The sequence below is a fragment of the Psammomys obesus genome, unplaced genomic scaffold, assembly GCF_907164565.1.
Source record: "Psammomys obesus unplaced genomic scaffold, mPsaObe1.curated_primary_1811, whole genome shotgun sequence".
NCBI lineage: Eukaryota > Metazoa > Chordata > Mammalia > Rodentia > Muridae > Psammomys > Psammomys obesus.
Window position 1 is genome coordinate 15,999,127 of NW_026592118.1, and position 13,706 is coordinate 16,012,832.

The following is a 13,706-nucleotide window of genomic DNA, read 5'->3' on the forward strand; positions in this document are numbered from 1 at the left end:
AATGGTCACCCGGGACATCGAGGCCTGATGGCGAGTCCCCACAGGGGCTACAGTGCCTCAGCTCAGAGAGGGCCTTCCTGGGAGGCCTTCCAAGTGAAGCCCTGTAACTAACTGAACCTGCTCCAGGGTGAAGCACATCTAAGTTTTCCCACAGGAATTAGACTTTATTCGTCGAAAACTTTGTTCTCTCTTCTCTTTAAATCCTCCCTTGGTGCTTACCCAATGGCGTGAACATTCTCCTGGATATGGTTTTATCCTTTATCCTTTATGATATGACTTCATCCTTTTACTATTAGTCCTCTTGAGCCTCGTGTCTAGGGCATGCACCTTATGAGAAGAGTGTCGTTTGGTTCCTCACAGCATTCCCAACCTCACCCTGCTCCTGCCACATCTGACACTCGGTCTTTTAACTGGATGAGTTCCAGTCTCACTCAGTGTGGTTACATCAGGCCTCATCGAGGATACTGTTTGTTTTCTGTGGCTTTATGGTTTTATTTTTTGCAGACGGGAGTTCCTGCACCTTCCTCGCAGTTACTTGTCCGTGACATGCTCTTTTCCTAATCCTTTCTTAGTTTGTGTTTGTAATTCAAAAGAGAAAAAGGCAGAATAAAAGCAAGTTTAGCGGGGGAACTGGACCCCAGAGCTGCGGCTGGTATGGGACCCTTCAGAGGAAGCACAGGTTTCACCGAGGCTTGGTCAAGGTCTTGAAGCCGCTCTTCCTGTCTGTCACGTGACACCGCCCGTGGAAGGGTTCTGCGGTAAGGATGCAGGAGTGGTTTCGATACGCAGGTACACATTCCGATCAAGCTGTCAGAATCACTTCGCTCTGGCTTTAAGATACATGACTAACCGTCTGACCTTACAGCGGGACAAGATTCAGTCAGCTAACGGCACCTCACTAGGTGTTCTCATTTCCACCTCCAGCACATCATTACGCGCCCGTTGGACTTAAAGGACAATTGAGTGCAGTGGCCGTGAGGACCCCGGGGCCAGTACCACACGGTGAGCCCATGGCGCAGACTCATCTCAAATGACAACGAGAACAGAGAGCTGGTGCCCTGTATCAGCCGTGATGGGAAGATGATAATCACCCTTTCAGGAGACTCCACCACAGCTGAAGAGCCGTTCAGAGAGTCCGCCCCCATCCTGCAATGGCGCAATGCTTCTAGAATGCAATGTGTCAATATTTTGAGATTTTTTTTTTCCTTCAAGGAGTATAAGGACGCTGTGAAGGACAGACCTTCACAAAAGGATACTTAAAAGGTTTCAGCTAAGATAAGAAATTCCTTTACAAGAGGTCCTGAAAAAAAAAAAATTCTTGGCAAAACATCTATTCTTAAAACACTAAAAATTCTCCACCAAATACAGAATACAGTTATCATGTGTATGTGTCTACATACATACATACACACATGCATGCATGCATTAATACATTATACATATTAGATACCAGGACACTCAGCTGTCTGCACTAGAAATGGGGGAGGAGCCTTTTAAGGAATACTGATGTTCCACACTAGAGCCAAGATATTCTCATTTTAAAAATACATATTACACTTTATTATTTATTTAGCGTGTGAGAGTGATGGGGGAGGGAGGGAGGATGACAGCAAGACACACGTGGAAGTCACAGGCTATCTTGTAGGAACTGGTTCTCTCTTTGCACCATGTGGGACTCAGAGCATCAGGGTTGGAGGCAGGTGCCCTTTGCTACTGGGCCATCTCACCAACTCAAGATATTCTGATTTTTAAGAGACTAGTGTGGGAACCATTCTCATGTGTCAAGTTCCCCCAGACATTCCCATTGTACAACATTTATTATCTACTAAAGCTAGAACTTGGACCAAAATGTGGTCCAAGCACACAGAGTTGAAAGAAATAAAAATGTCTTCGTGGGTACGTTAGCTAGTGCTAGCCTGGTTAGACTTGTGGTTTTCATTTCAAGGGTGTGTGAAATGGATACATTTGGAAATCCTGGAAATTTAGACTGATGTCTCATGCATACTCAACCTCTTTGCCCCTTACCCTCTGGATTAGCTCATGCTTGGACACACCCTTCTCAAAGAGGTATTCAGTAATGTCTTTGCTTATTTATTCATTCTGACTCTTCCCCCAGTACTGCATCTCTGGTAAGTCCAGAGGAGGAAGTTTAGCAATTTCAAATGAGGAAATGTGGCTTAATTTCACAGTTCAGTGTACTCTGGGATCACAATATCACATTTGGATAAGGAAGTTACTTGCATAAGTGAACCTGCTAACGAGAGTCTGAAACACATGAGGTACTGTGGTGTCTGAGATAAGGTGAAACAGAAGGTAGCTTCCCACACAATCGTGTTCATTTCAATCCATTCTCTGCTAAAGAAGAGTGCTTTCACGTTACATGAAGACGTTTGCCAAATGAATAAACTTTAGTCTGAACTGCTATGAGGCGAAAACTGAAACAGTGGTTGTGCTTTCCTGAGGGCAGTATTTGGAGAGGGGGGTCATACAGTCTTAAAACAAAACAAAACAAAACAAAACAAAAAAAAACAATGTAAGCCAGATCCCAGCACTCAGATCAAAAAGTGGATTGTTCTTAGTCTGTACGCACTCAACCTAGGCCCTCTGGCTCTGGCAACCAGGTTTGTAATCCCTAAATCAGGACTCCTGTGATGTAACATGTTTCACACTCTGAATGAAATGAGAAGGAGCAAGCAAGGGGTTATTGGTTGGAAATCACTAAAAAGAGAACCAAGAGTTAGGAAAGAAGACTGGGGACACAGGGGAAGGAGAATAAATAGGAAGGACAGTGGCAAGAGAATGATGAAACAGAAAACATGACTAAGTCCTCCCTCCCATCCCAGAGCCAGCCTGCAGGAAGTAAGAGGAAATTAAGAAATAGTTGCTCGGCTAGCTATATCACTCCCCATGCAAAGAGTGTGAGATTTAAAATCAATCTGGTGTGTCACAAATCCAAGACTATTCAAAGCAGGGGAAAGCACAGGAAAGAAATCTCACGTTGTTTCTAGAATCACGCAGATGGTTCCTAACAACGTTTCATCTTATGCTTTCTTTAAAGTGCTGCCAAGGGAACACAAGACATTTAGTAAAGACGCTGGCTGAAATGACAAGCCCAGGGACCCCCTGTCTCCCCAAAGAAAGTAAATCTGGGTTCCCTGTGAAGTAGTTTGTCAGGAAATGCTGAGCCCTATGGGATTCCACCTGTAAAACACAGGAGAAGGAAGAAGGTCTCAGTAGGAGAAGCCAAGCTTCCCAGCAGGCCCAGTACTTTCAGATGACCCTGAAGCCTGGGCACGGGGGTGGGGTTGGAGCTCCAGAACTCAGCCTGATTGCAGGAGTAGTCCCACACCAAGTCAAAACAGTCAGGCCTTTTATACCCAGCTGCAACGTCTCACTGGATGCAGGCACTTGAACGAAACCACGCTGAGGGACAATCCCTGAAGGAGTTGACCATGCTCATAACACTGAGGGGAGGCTCCTCCTTGAAAGGACAGTCCACACTATAAAATAGTGTATACGTGAAAAGTAATGGCTCCAGTGTAGCCAGTGAACCTGAATAAATCTTACAATACTGAAAGGATATTAAAGGAAAAAGAGAGCATAGTACACTCTCATTTACTTAAAATTCAGATAAAGACGCATTTAAAGCTATTCATGAAATAAAAAAGAATATTAAAATATAAATATTCAGATAGTTACCTGTGAGGGGTTAAGGTGAAGAATCCCAAGGCTGCATGTACACAGCCTTCAAAGGTCCTGACATTGTTCAATATCAGGATAGTAGGTACATTTTAAACCACTATGTTTTGACTTTTGTGAATATGTTCTCATTTTGTTTCAGGGGAGACCATATTCCCAAAGTTCAATATGGAACCAAGAGTAGGCACAATACTCAAATCTGGCCTCCTCCCCTCCAGCCCTTGTTGACTACATTTCTGTTCTCCAGCCACTGAAGTTCCCTGGCTAGTATAGCTACGCTCACAGGCTATTTTGACAAGAAAGTCATGTTTCACAAGAAGTACCTAGTGTCACTAAAACATTTTCAATGTGAAAATACTATCAGGGCCAGTGAGATGCTCAGCAGGCAAAAGCGCCTGACAAACTGAATGTGATGCCCAGGTCTGAGGAGTTGGAAAGTTGTTCTCCGATCTCCACATGCGAGCTACCCCACGAAGGCACACTCCTTCCTGGTCACACACAGGACACACAGGAGCAGGTGCCTGTGTACTCCGGAAGTTGGTGTCAGGTATCCTGCTCAGTCACTGAATGCAGATTTCAGGAATTCAGCTAGACTGGCTGGCCAGCCAGCCCCAGGTTCCCAGTCTCTCTGTCTTAACAGCTCTGGAATTTGTCCCCAGCCCCTGGTTTTGTTTGTTTTAAGCTACCACCTACTGAACTAATATCTTACCACGGTGCTCTGAAACACAGCAAAATATAGTGCCAAAAAAAAAAAAAAAAAAAAAAAAAAGAGCAAATACATCTAGTAAGTTAGTTGGCCTTCTGAGAGGTACCCACTGTTACTGAAACACCAATACACGGGTTTATAATTCTTCACAGGTGAGTGAAAGATGCAAGGAAGCCAAAATCCAACTGGGTCACACACAGCTTCTCAACTACAGCACGCGTACTGAAACACGAGACTAGCATTCTTATATCTCATCAGTCACCTGCCGTTTAGCAAAACAAAGGGGGAGCTGGGAAACGGACTTGGAGTTAGTTGCCTGTAACCCTTCAGAAAGTTAAGCCTTCTGAGACTTTTAAGAAAGCAAGAGAGGCAGAAGCTACACACGCTCTTATAAAGTCACAAAGTTGTTTACTTTTGATTAACAGTCACCACGCAGGGGCAAGGGCATCTACAAATGCCCCTGTGCTAAAGCGCAGCAGCGGTGTAGACACAACCTCTGGAAGGGTTCAGAGGAACGAAATTGTGATGCGCTCCCCCCAGACCTCATCCAAGCGCAGTCTACAGGGTTTAAGGAAAACCAAAGATGTCGGAGACAGGCAAGCACATGGGCACACATAGCTCCTATGTACAAGGTGAGACCCAGAGGTGCCATTATCCTGGAGTCAATTTAAGCCCTGAAGATGATTCCTTATTTATGTCCTTAAAATAAAAAAAGAAAAGAAAAAGAAAAACAGACTCTCTTCTTTTAAGTATATCAATTCTGGGGACGTACAGAAGCCATTTTCCACTCCCTCACCATCCTCACCATTACAGCCTCAGAAATGAGCTCCAATTGACCTGGGAAGCTAGGGCATTCTTGCCTCCCTGCTGCTTGTCGCTCAAGGGTGGGGCCGAGCAGGGTAGGGCGGGGTTGGGGTGAGGATGCTTGGTAGCTCTTGAGCTAGCTGCTGTGCCTTTAGAGCCTACAGAACCCCAGTTCACTGCATTCAGCCTGAAAGGGCACCCTTCCCTCTTTACATCACCCCTGGAGTGACAGGTCTCCTAAGACATCATCACCGTTCTCAAGAATACAGAAACCATAGAATCTGGGGAACAGAGTCTATATCCTTTTTAAACATCTTTTTTTTGGGGGGTTGGGGGAGGGGGGCTGGCTTAATCCACTGAATCCCCCTCCTTAAAAGCTAACTGATGCCTAGAACACTCAGCATCCTCGCTGGGACAAACTATGTGATTGTTTTCTTGACCATCACAATTCATCTCCGTTCTGGTCAACTTACACTTGGAGGTGTTCCTGGTCCTAGGCTGCTGAGCCCTGGAGGCAGGAGAGGGCGAACCGTCCCGCCGCCTCCCGCTTCCCGCCTCCCCATCCCGGTGGCAACGCGTCGGGTACCACTGGTCTGGGCCGGGTGGGCAGCCCCGGGGATGTGCGCGTGGGGACGGCTCCCTCTCCACCCGAGACCCAGAGCTGCTGCGGGATGCCCGGAGCCCGGCCCCCCGTCCGCCCCCTCGGCACCTGCGCCGCCTCCTCCGGCCGTTGTCTCCGGCTGGGCCGGCAGGCTCGGGAGCACGTCCTCCCGCACGTCGAAGTGGGCCAGCAGCTGCAGAGCCATGGCCCGCAAGCAGCGGCGGGGTGGACATTCCGGGCCTGGCTCACACCTCCCAGCCCCGCAGCCGCCTCTCCTTCCTCCCCGCCTCCCCGCTGGCTGCCGCTTTCGGTTCTGGACGGTCCAGCCCCCCACCCCCCGCCGAGGATCCTGAGCACCGCCCCTTCCAGGCCGCAGCCTGCACCCGGCAGCGCGGGGACCCGGCCTCGCCCTGCCGCTGGCGGGGAGCAGTCCCAGGGCCCCGAGGGGTGGCTTAGCCGGTGGCTTCCAGACCAGGCCTCGGTGAGGACCCCAGGCTTCCTTCTTTAGCCCCAGGTCGTTCCACCACGGGGCTACTTGGTTAGGGCTGGGTCACCTGAGGGGACTCAAGGTTACCGAGCTCAGCTGCGGTGGTGTGCTTAGCTGTAGTGCTTAGGTAATCAGCAGCAGAGAGCGTGTAAACTACCTGGTGCTAAGAGACACTGAGGAAAGTTAACTTACCACAGTCTGGATGTGGGGGGATGGGGAGGGGAGGTAGAGGGACTTGCCTTGCCGTCTCTGCTGGGTTGCTGTTTGCCCGTAGACACTGTCAAACTTCCCGGGATTCCCTCCCAACCCCAACTATTCCTCCACAAGCCAGCCCAGTGTTTTCATAAGCTAGCACTCCCGGCTGACTCGGCTCAAGGAATGCACAGTTAGTAAGCTTGGAACTGTGGGATGCCAGCCATCCTGCACAGCAACAGCGGGTTATGCCAGCTGCTGAAACTGAAATAGCCTTAGCTATAGCACGTAATCCTCGCGCTTGGGAGGCTGAGGCAGGAGGTTAGCTTGCTCGTCATGGCCAGCCTGGGCTAGAGAGAGTGAGACCTGGCCTCAGAAACAAATACCTCGCTAGCCCAGTGTCTCAAGGCAGAAGACCAGCAATTTACTGCGCTAGAAAACACTGCCTAACCTTTCCCCAACCCTGGATCCCTCTCTGCCTAGATCTTGAACTCCTGACTAGTCTGCCACCCGGAACCCTTCTGCCTGTTCGCAGCCTCCTGCCTAGAACAGTGGGTCTTAACCTTGGTAATGCTGTGACCCTTTAATACAATTCTTCATGTGGTGACGTCCCCATCCATAATATTATTTTCGTTGCTACTTCGTGACTGTAAATTTGCTATTGTTATGACTCATAATGTAAATATGCGCTTTCCGGTGGTCTTAGGTGACCCCTGTGAAAGGGTCTTTCAAACTCCTCCCGCAGGTTGAGAATCACAAGCCTAGAACCATCTGAAGGTCCTCCCAGTTCTGGCTCCACCCAGCCTCCTCCTCATACTGCAAGCCCACAGTGACCTTCCTGACCTTAGAGTGGCTTCATTGCACCTGAAAATGTCTACCCTTTTTTTGAAATATTAAAATTCAACTTTGAGTCTTGAGATAGCTCCGCCGCTCCGCTGAACAGGGCACCCCGGAAGAATGAATGTTTGTATTAATAAGCTAAAGAACGCCCTTTTCACTTGAACCTCAGAGTTGGGCTTTCACAGCTATGGGTAACAGAGTCACCCGAGCAACTGCCTTACAGTCCAGTCCAGTACTGGCTTGGAACTGGACAAGGCTTAGAAATGTTCTAAGAGCCTAAATGTTCTAACATGTTAGAAATGTTCCTGAGCCTTGGAAACCTGAGTGTTGCTGGGGTTTGAAAGCTACTTGATGAGTGTAGAAGTCTCCTCTCAAGAGTGTCTCTCAGAGGCGGCAGTGGATGATTTGGGGTGGGATTCTAGAACTCACTGCCGAATTTGCATAAAATTTGCAGGAGCTTTAAGCGAAATCTAACGCTAACGTTGGCTGGGAAGGCGAGGGGGGGGCACTCAAGTGAGAGGGTCCTTAGGATTGTATAACAACTGGAGCCCGTTAGCTTTCTTAGCCACATATGCCCTCATTTGCCTAGTTTTAAAACTTACTGTCTTTAGGTTTTGCAGTTTCCATTTTAGGTCAAGTAAGATGGGTCAGTTACATGTGGAAGATAGCTTATTTAACAGTTATATTCGATTTAAATGTTCCACTCTACTATCCTGACCAAGAAAGAATTCTTAAATTATGATTCTCTTGCTCACATAAAAACAATTCCTGGGAATACCTGTAAGTTTAAGAAAAATAAAGAGGCCGAGAAATAATGACCAGGAAAGCAGAAAGATGCAGCCAAGCACTACAAAACTGCCCACACTGCTGTGCCTGGACGCCCCTTAAGAAGCTCAAGATAAATCATGATGGCCTTAAAAGCAGAGTAACATAGAATTGGCAGCACAAAAATTCTATACATCAGGCATTGGTCACTGGTGCAATTGTGGCCCCAATGTTATGGGGGGGGGGGAGGGGAAGCCAGTAGCTTTCTGGCTCTGTAACAGGAATGCATGTCTGATACAGTAAGTCTAACCAAGAATCCATAGTTGAGAAACTCGTGGGCCCTAGGAATGAACCTACTGTTATTTTACTAAATGGACATCGTAGCAAACTGCTTTCTAAAGTCAGGAGGTCTCTGTACCCACACCCTCTGAACTCATCAGAGAAGTTTCTTTGTACACCAGATAGATAATGATTAATGCAGAAATGTAACAGCATGTTCTGGTGTTTTGTATTTGATTGATTATTTTGCTCCCTGAGGTCTGCTTGCTGTCTCTTCTGACAGACTATCACACACCCCAAATGTTGCTGTATAACCTTGCCGCCAAAATTATCCTGATTAGCTAAATAAAAGGCCTACAGACCTGGGCAGGGCAGAAGCAGAAGCGTAAAGCAGAGCTAACGTCCTCAGGCTTTGAGGACAGAAGGATCACAGGAAAGAGGGGACAGGTAACGGAGGAAGAAGGGGTATGTAAAGTACCACTCGGGCCAGGAGGAGGAGCTCTGAGGAGCCACGTGAAAAGATGGAAAGCTTGTGCAAGAATTTATGGGAATACTGGATGGGAAGTAGCCCAGATAGGAATGGTTAAAGCAAACTGCATGGGATGTGGGGCTGAGACATAATAAGGCAGATGGGGGAGGGAGGGAACACCTGTCGTATTGAAACAAGTATTGTTTAAACACAACAGGTGTCTGTGTCTTTTCCTGATTATGATAGTGGGTTAATAATAACCACCGTAATGATTATAGACTCTTAATGATAAAATTAATAGCCTATTTATTTTCTGCAACACAGAAACTCACAACTCGTCAAAGTATAGAGAATAACGGTGTGTGGGATGCATGGCTATAGATAAGACATCACATCCTTTCTCCCCAAGGCTTGAGGACCATTGAGGAAGAGGAGGTGGAAAGATTGTAAGAGCCAGAGGTCAGGAGGACTGGACCAAAACAGTGTCTTCTGGACATGACATGACTGCTGTACTCATGAACTCACAGTGGCTGTGGTAAGTTGCACAAGACCTCTACGAGGTCATGCACTCCACATTTCCAGCATAGAAGTGGGAGAGGAGCATGAGCTCCTGACATTTGATGGCTTCTGGGGAAGAGAGAGTCAGTTTTCTTTAAGGGTGTAGGCCCTGATAGGTCTTAAAGAACATTTTTACTAGTAAAATCATATTATTGAATTAAATAATCCTGAATAAGCTAAAAAACAAAATTTGCATTTGGAGAGTTGTACCTTTGAAAGGATGGTCCAGAACTTTCTTGTTGAAATTCATAGAAGTCATTTTAAAATATTAGATTCTAAATAGTACATGAGAAAATTATTAATAATTATTAATTGGGAATTAATTAAGGTCCATACCAAAGATGTAGTAGTCCTTTACAATAAGGTGGCTTCTTATATAGATATTAAGAATGCAGTTTATATTTTTTATTGATTTGTTTGTTTTACAAAACAGGGTTTTGTTTTGTTTTTATGTGTGTGTGTGTGTGTGTGTGTAGCCCGGCTGTCTCAGACTGGTCTTGAGCTCACAAAGATCTGCCTGCCTCTGCCTCCCAAGTGCTGGGCTTACAGGCCTGTACCACCATGCCCAGCTGCAATTTACTTTTAACAAAAATAAAAAAATTATGTTTAAGAGATAATGTTTACTATAGTAGTCACTGTGATTTCCTGAAACCCATTGGCACCGGTCGGGAGGTAGCAGTTCCTCTTGCCAGTGGCTGACGTAAGAATGGGACTTGGAGCTGTGTTCCCAAGAAGTTAATAAAAACCAGAACTAACCATAAATTAAACACCCGGGTTTTATTCTGTCACCCATTGGGGGGTGGGTAGTCCAAAGCTCAGGGTGCAGGTTCCTGCAGTCACCAGGGACCTAAGCTCTAAGCTCATTGTAGCTTTTTGTTCTATCAGATCTGGACTAAATACTTGTTGTCATGGTCCAAGGTGATTGTGACAATCCAGCCATCATTGCTTGCATCCTAGAAATCAAAAAAAAAAAAAAAAAAAAAAAAAAAAAGGAAGATACAGGTTAAAAAGAAGGTGGTGATTCTCTTCGAAAAATACCTCCCAAAAGTTCTACACTTTTTTTTTTTTTCAACCTCACAGGTCTTTTGCTTATATAACATGATTTCTGATTTTGTGTTTGTGTGTGTGTGTGTGTCTGTCTGTCTGTCTGTATGTATGTATGTATGTATGTTTGTCTGTTTTGTATCTCTGCATACCTGTGTTTCTTGTGCTTTTTCTTTAGCTTTCCCCCCTCCCCCATTTGTTTTGTCCTATTCTTGTTTGGTTTTATCTTGTTTATTTATTTATTTTTTTTTTATGTTTTAGATGCCTGCTTGTTTTCCAATGAGGGAAAGGAAAAGAGAGTGTAGATTTGAGTGAGGAGGATCTGTTATATAATCAGAATATAATGTATAAAAAATCTCTTCAATAGAAAAGAAAGGTATTATATTCTATTATTCCCCTTTTAAGTGGCTGATGTGATTATTATTATGAAAAATGTATCATTTTCCAACAGTAACTTAATTTACTTACTTGTGACTTACATAAATATTCATCCTTCTCTTTCTCTTTTCACCCTTTATTCTTTCCCCTTCTCTTTCTGAATGAGTCCCTCATAAAACTATCATGTCAGGCAAAGAAAATTGTGCAGGTAGAATTGAGAGCAGCTGTTGGTCAACATTTGGGTGTCAGAGTTAAAACGGGACAGAGGGAATCCAGGGCAAGCTATAAGATGCCATGTCAGAGGCTGTCTGAAGAGGGTATCAAGGGTAAGAGAGGGAGGAGTCCAGGCCAGGAGGTCAGAGTTCAAGCCACTTGGAGAAGATGTGGCAGCTAACCTGGAAGGTGGGCTGCCTACCTGGGAATGAATCTGTTGAGTAAATGCTCTAAGGACAACAGTAAGAGGCTACGGCTTGTTAAAACAAGAAAGCAACAGCCGAAAGTACATGGACACACCAACCAGATTAATTGAAAGTTTGATGAGGAAAAGGATGGCTCACGTCCAACATACTTAATTAAGTCTGGAATATCATCAAGTTAATGCTTTCAGTGTGGAACAGACGGTCATTACAGGCTAGCATCGACTCAAAAAAGAAATAATCTAAGCATTAGAAAACATCACACAAACCCAAATGAAGACATGCCACATAATAACTGAAGCAGTAGAAAGGCTGTGAACATCAAGGAAAGACGGACAAGCTGTTCCGTCTTTCAAGAACAAGAAGACATTAGACCATCAGTTAATCTCATTTTTCAGAGTAAAAAAAAAATTCTAGAACCTTATGATTATTTCAAAATAAAGGCATTCTTAAAACAAAATTTGTAACCAAATATTTGTTGTTTCAGAAGGCTTATAAAGTTCTCTTTTTTTTTTTTTTCTTATGATAGATTATCATCTTCAGTTGCACTGTTTTCTCTTGCAGATTTTAAATAGTGGCATGGGTGGTTTGAATCAAAACACTGAGTTATTAGTAGACACAAGGGTTTGAAACTATATTGCATCTTCCTACTGCAAACCACTAAAAAAAGTTGCATTCTTATTAACCTTATGCTGGATGAAAGTCATTCTCCAAAACTGGCTAAAAATATCCTGTAGTCAAAAAACAGAAAGCATAATGGAAAATTTAAGCTCTTTTTTTAAACTATCTTTCCTCACGAACAGGAAACTTCCATTAACTAGCTTCAAGGGAAAAAAAAAAAAACAACTTAACACTAAACTTGTCTTTTCCAAAGCCATCAATCATAACATTTTATTTCCTAGAGAAATTGATGGCAAAGAATACATATCAATTACAGGGAGATATTTTTTCATTCAGAAGTATATGTTGGCTTCATAAAAATCCTTTGTGTGTTCCATAAACAGCACTTAGCTGTTTAAAAAGAAATGTGTAACAGACATCTGAGTGTGTGAGGCAGATTTTTACTGTCGAGCTGCCATGTGCTCTTTACATAGATTTTTTTTTTTCCAAATTTCTGAACACCCAAGAGATATCCAAAGTAATTCACTGAAGTCTTGGCAGCCAACCCCAGCTCCAGCTTGCCCTGAAAGCTGCCTTTGCTGGAGCTGAACTCTCCCAGTGAGTCCTACAGAAGACCTATTGTCGCCCCTGACTCTGCAGGGGCAATTTCTGGAGGAACCCAGTTAGCTACCAAGGCCTAGAATGAAAAAAAAAAATTTTTGAGTAAATGCAGTCCCCATCTCCAAGGGGGAGGGCTTGTGCGCCCTTTCAAATACCCTAGGAAAAGACATTTGATTGGAATTAAATTGCACACGCAATGCTCCACGTCGGGGGGTGGGGCTGGGGGGGAGACTGGCGTTGGGTACCTAGTGTAGCCGGGGGTGGGGTGGGGGGATGGTAATGACAGGCTGCCTGCCACCGCTGAATCACACCGGACTCTTCGATCGGGAAGGCTTGAAACTAGAAGTCTGTGGTTACGATTTAAAGGAAAGACCTATCTCTTTGCAAAGAGCACTACGTTTTCACATGTGTGTAGTTCTGAGTTTGTGTCCTCCACCTGGCTTTGCTGATTAGGGCTGGGAGGCGTTTCCTGATTCCGCTTCTCCACAGAGCCTCCCTAACGCCAGTTTTCTCCTGCCTATCTCTTTGGTGTCTTTGTTCTCAGCACAAAATAGTCCCTGCAAGCATTGATCAAAGTTCTGTGAGTACACAATGACTCACTGGCTAAAGATCAGTCTTCCTTAACCAACTTCTCTTAAAATTCCAGTGTGGTTTATTTTTTTATTTCTCATGAATCATTGTGTACAAAGAATATGATCTGACCCTAAGGTATATATATTTTAAATAACCGTATCGTAGAAAATTCTTTTAAAGATTTTGCTGTGCCAGGAAAGTGAGTCTTTGGGGCCTTCTCTATGTACATCCTAATACAAGAGAGGACCCGGGGAGTTAGTCACCAAGATGTCCCATACTAGTTTGCTTAAAAGCCTGCTATCTTCAGTTCTCTTATAAAAACCAAAACAAAACAAAAACTGCTGAAAATAATTTGTGAAAGTTTTGAGATTTGCAAGTGATCATTAAAAGTTTTTATTACAGTCTTAATAATGTTCCCTGTTATGTTTGATTTTAATAATTTATTTTTATTTTATGTACATTGTTCTATGTGTGAGGAAGTCAGATCCCCTGGAACAAGAGTTACAGACAGCTGTGAGCTGCCATGTAGGTGCTGGGAATTGAACCTGGATCCTCTGGAAGAATAGCCAGTGTTCTTAACCACTGAGCCATCTCTCCAGCCCCATATGTTTGATATATATGTATGTATGTGTGTGTGTGTGTGTGTGTGTGTGTGTGTGTGTGTGTGTGTGTGT

General features: G+C 44.6%; 1 protein-coding gene and 2 long non-coding RNA genes across 9 annotated transcripts in view; 1 reads left to right on the plus strand and 2 right to left on the minus strand.

Annotated features, from left to right (window-relative positions):
* The window catches only part of Gsap (gamma-secretase activating protein), a 138,397-nt gene extending 132,111 nt beyond the window's left edge, over nt 1-6,286 (minus strand). For 4 of the 5 annotated variants that reach the window (XR_008720768.1, XR_008720767.1, XM_055612980.1 and 1 more), the window contains exon 1: nt 5,919-6,081. Coding sequence is in view for 3 of the 5 variants with exons in the window: in XM_055612980.1 (XP_055468955.1) it covers nt 5,919-6,015 (97 nt within the window). In the remaining 2 variants the exon portion in view is untranslated. Of the gene's footprint in view, nt 1-5,918 lie in introns of all 5 variants that reach the window. The other variant, XM_055612982.1, reaches the window with a different exon arrangement.
* The window catches only part of LOC129681085 (uncharacterized), a 10,443-nt gene continuing 2,950 nt past the window's right edge, over nt 6,214-13,706 (plus strand). Inside the window, exons 1-2 of the long non-coding RNA XR_008720772.1 lie at nt 6,214-6,291; nt 9,252-9,377. This is a non-coding gene — a long non-coding RNA (uncharacterized LOC129681085). The remainder of the gene's footprint in view (nt 6,292-9,251; nt 9,378-13,706) is intronic.
* Nucleotides 10,159-13,706, minus strand: part of LOC129681083 (uncharacterized) — a 33,884-nt gene continuing 30,336 nt past the window's right edge. For all 3 annotated transcript variants that reach the window (XR_008720770.1, XR_008720769.1, XR_008720771.1), the window contains one exon: nt 10,159-10,353. This is a non-coding gene — a long non-coding RNA (uncharacterized LOC129681083). The remainder of the gene's footprint in view (nt 10,354-13,706) is intronic.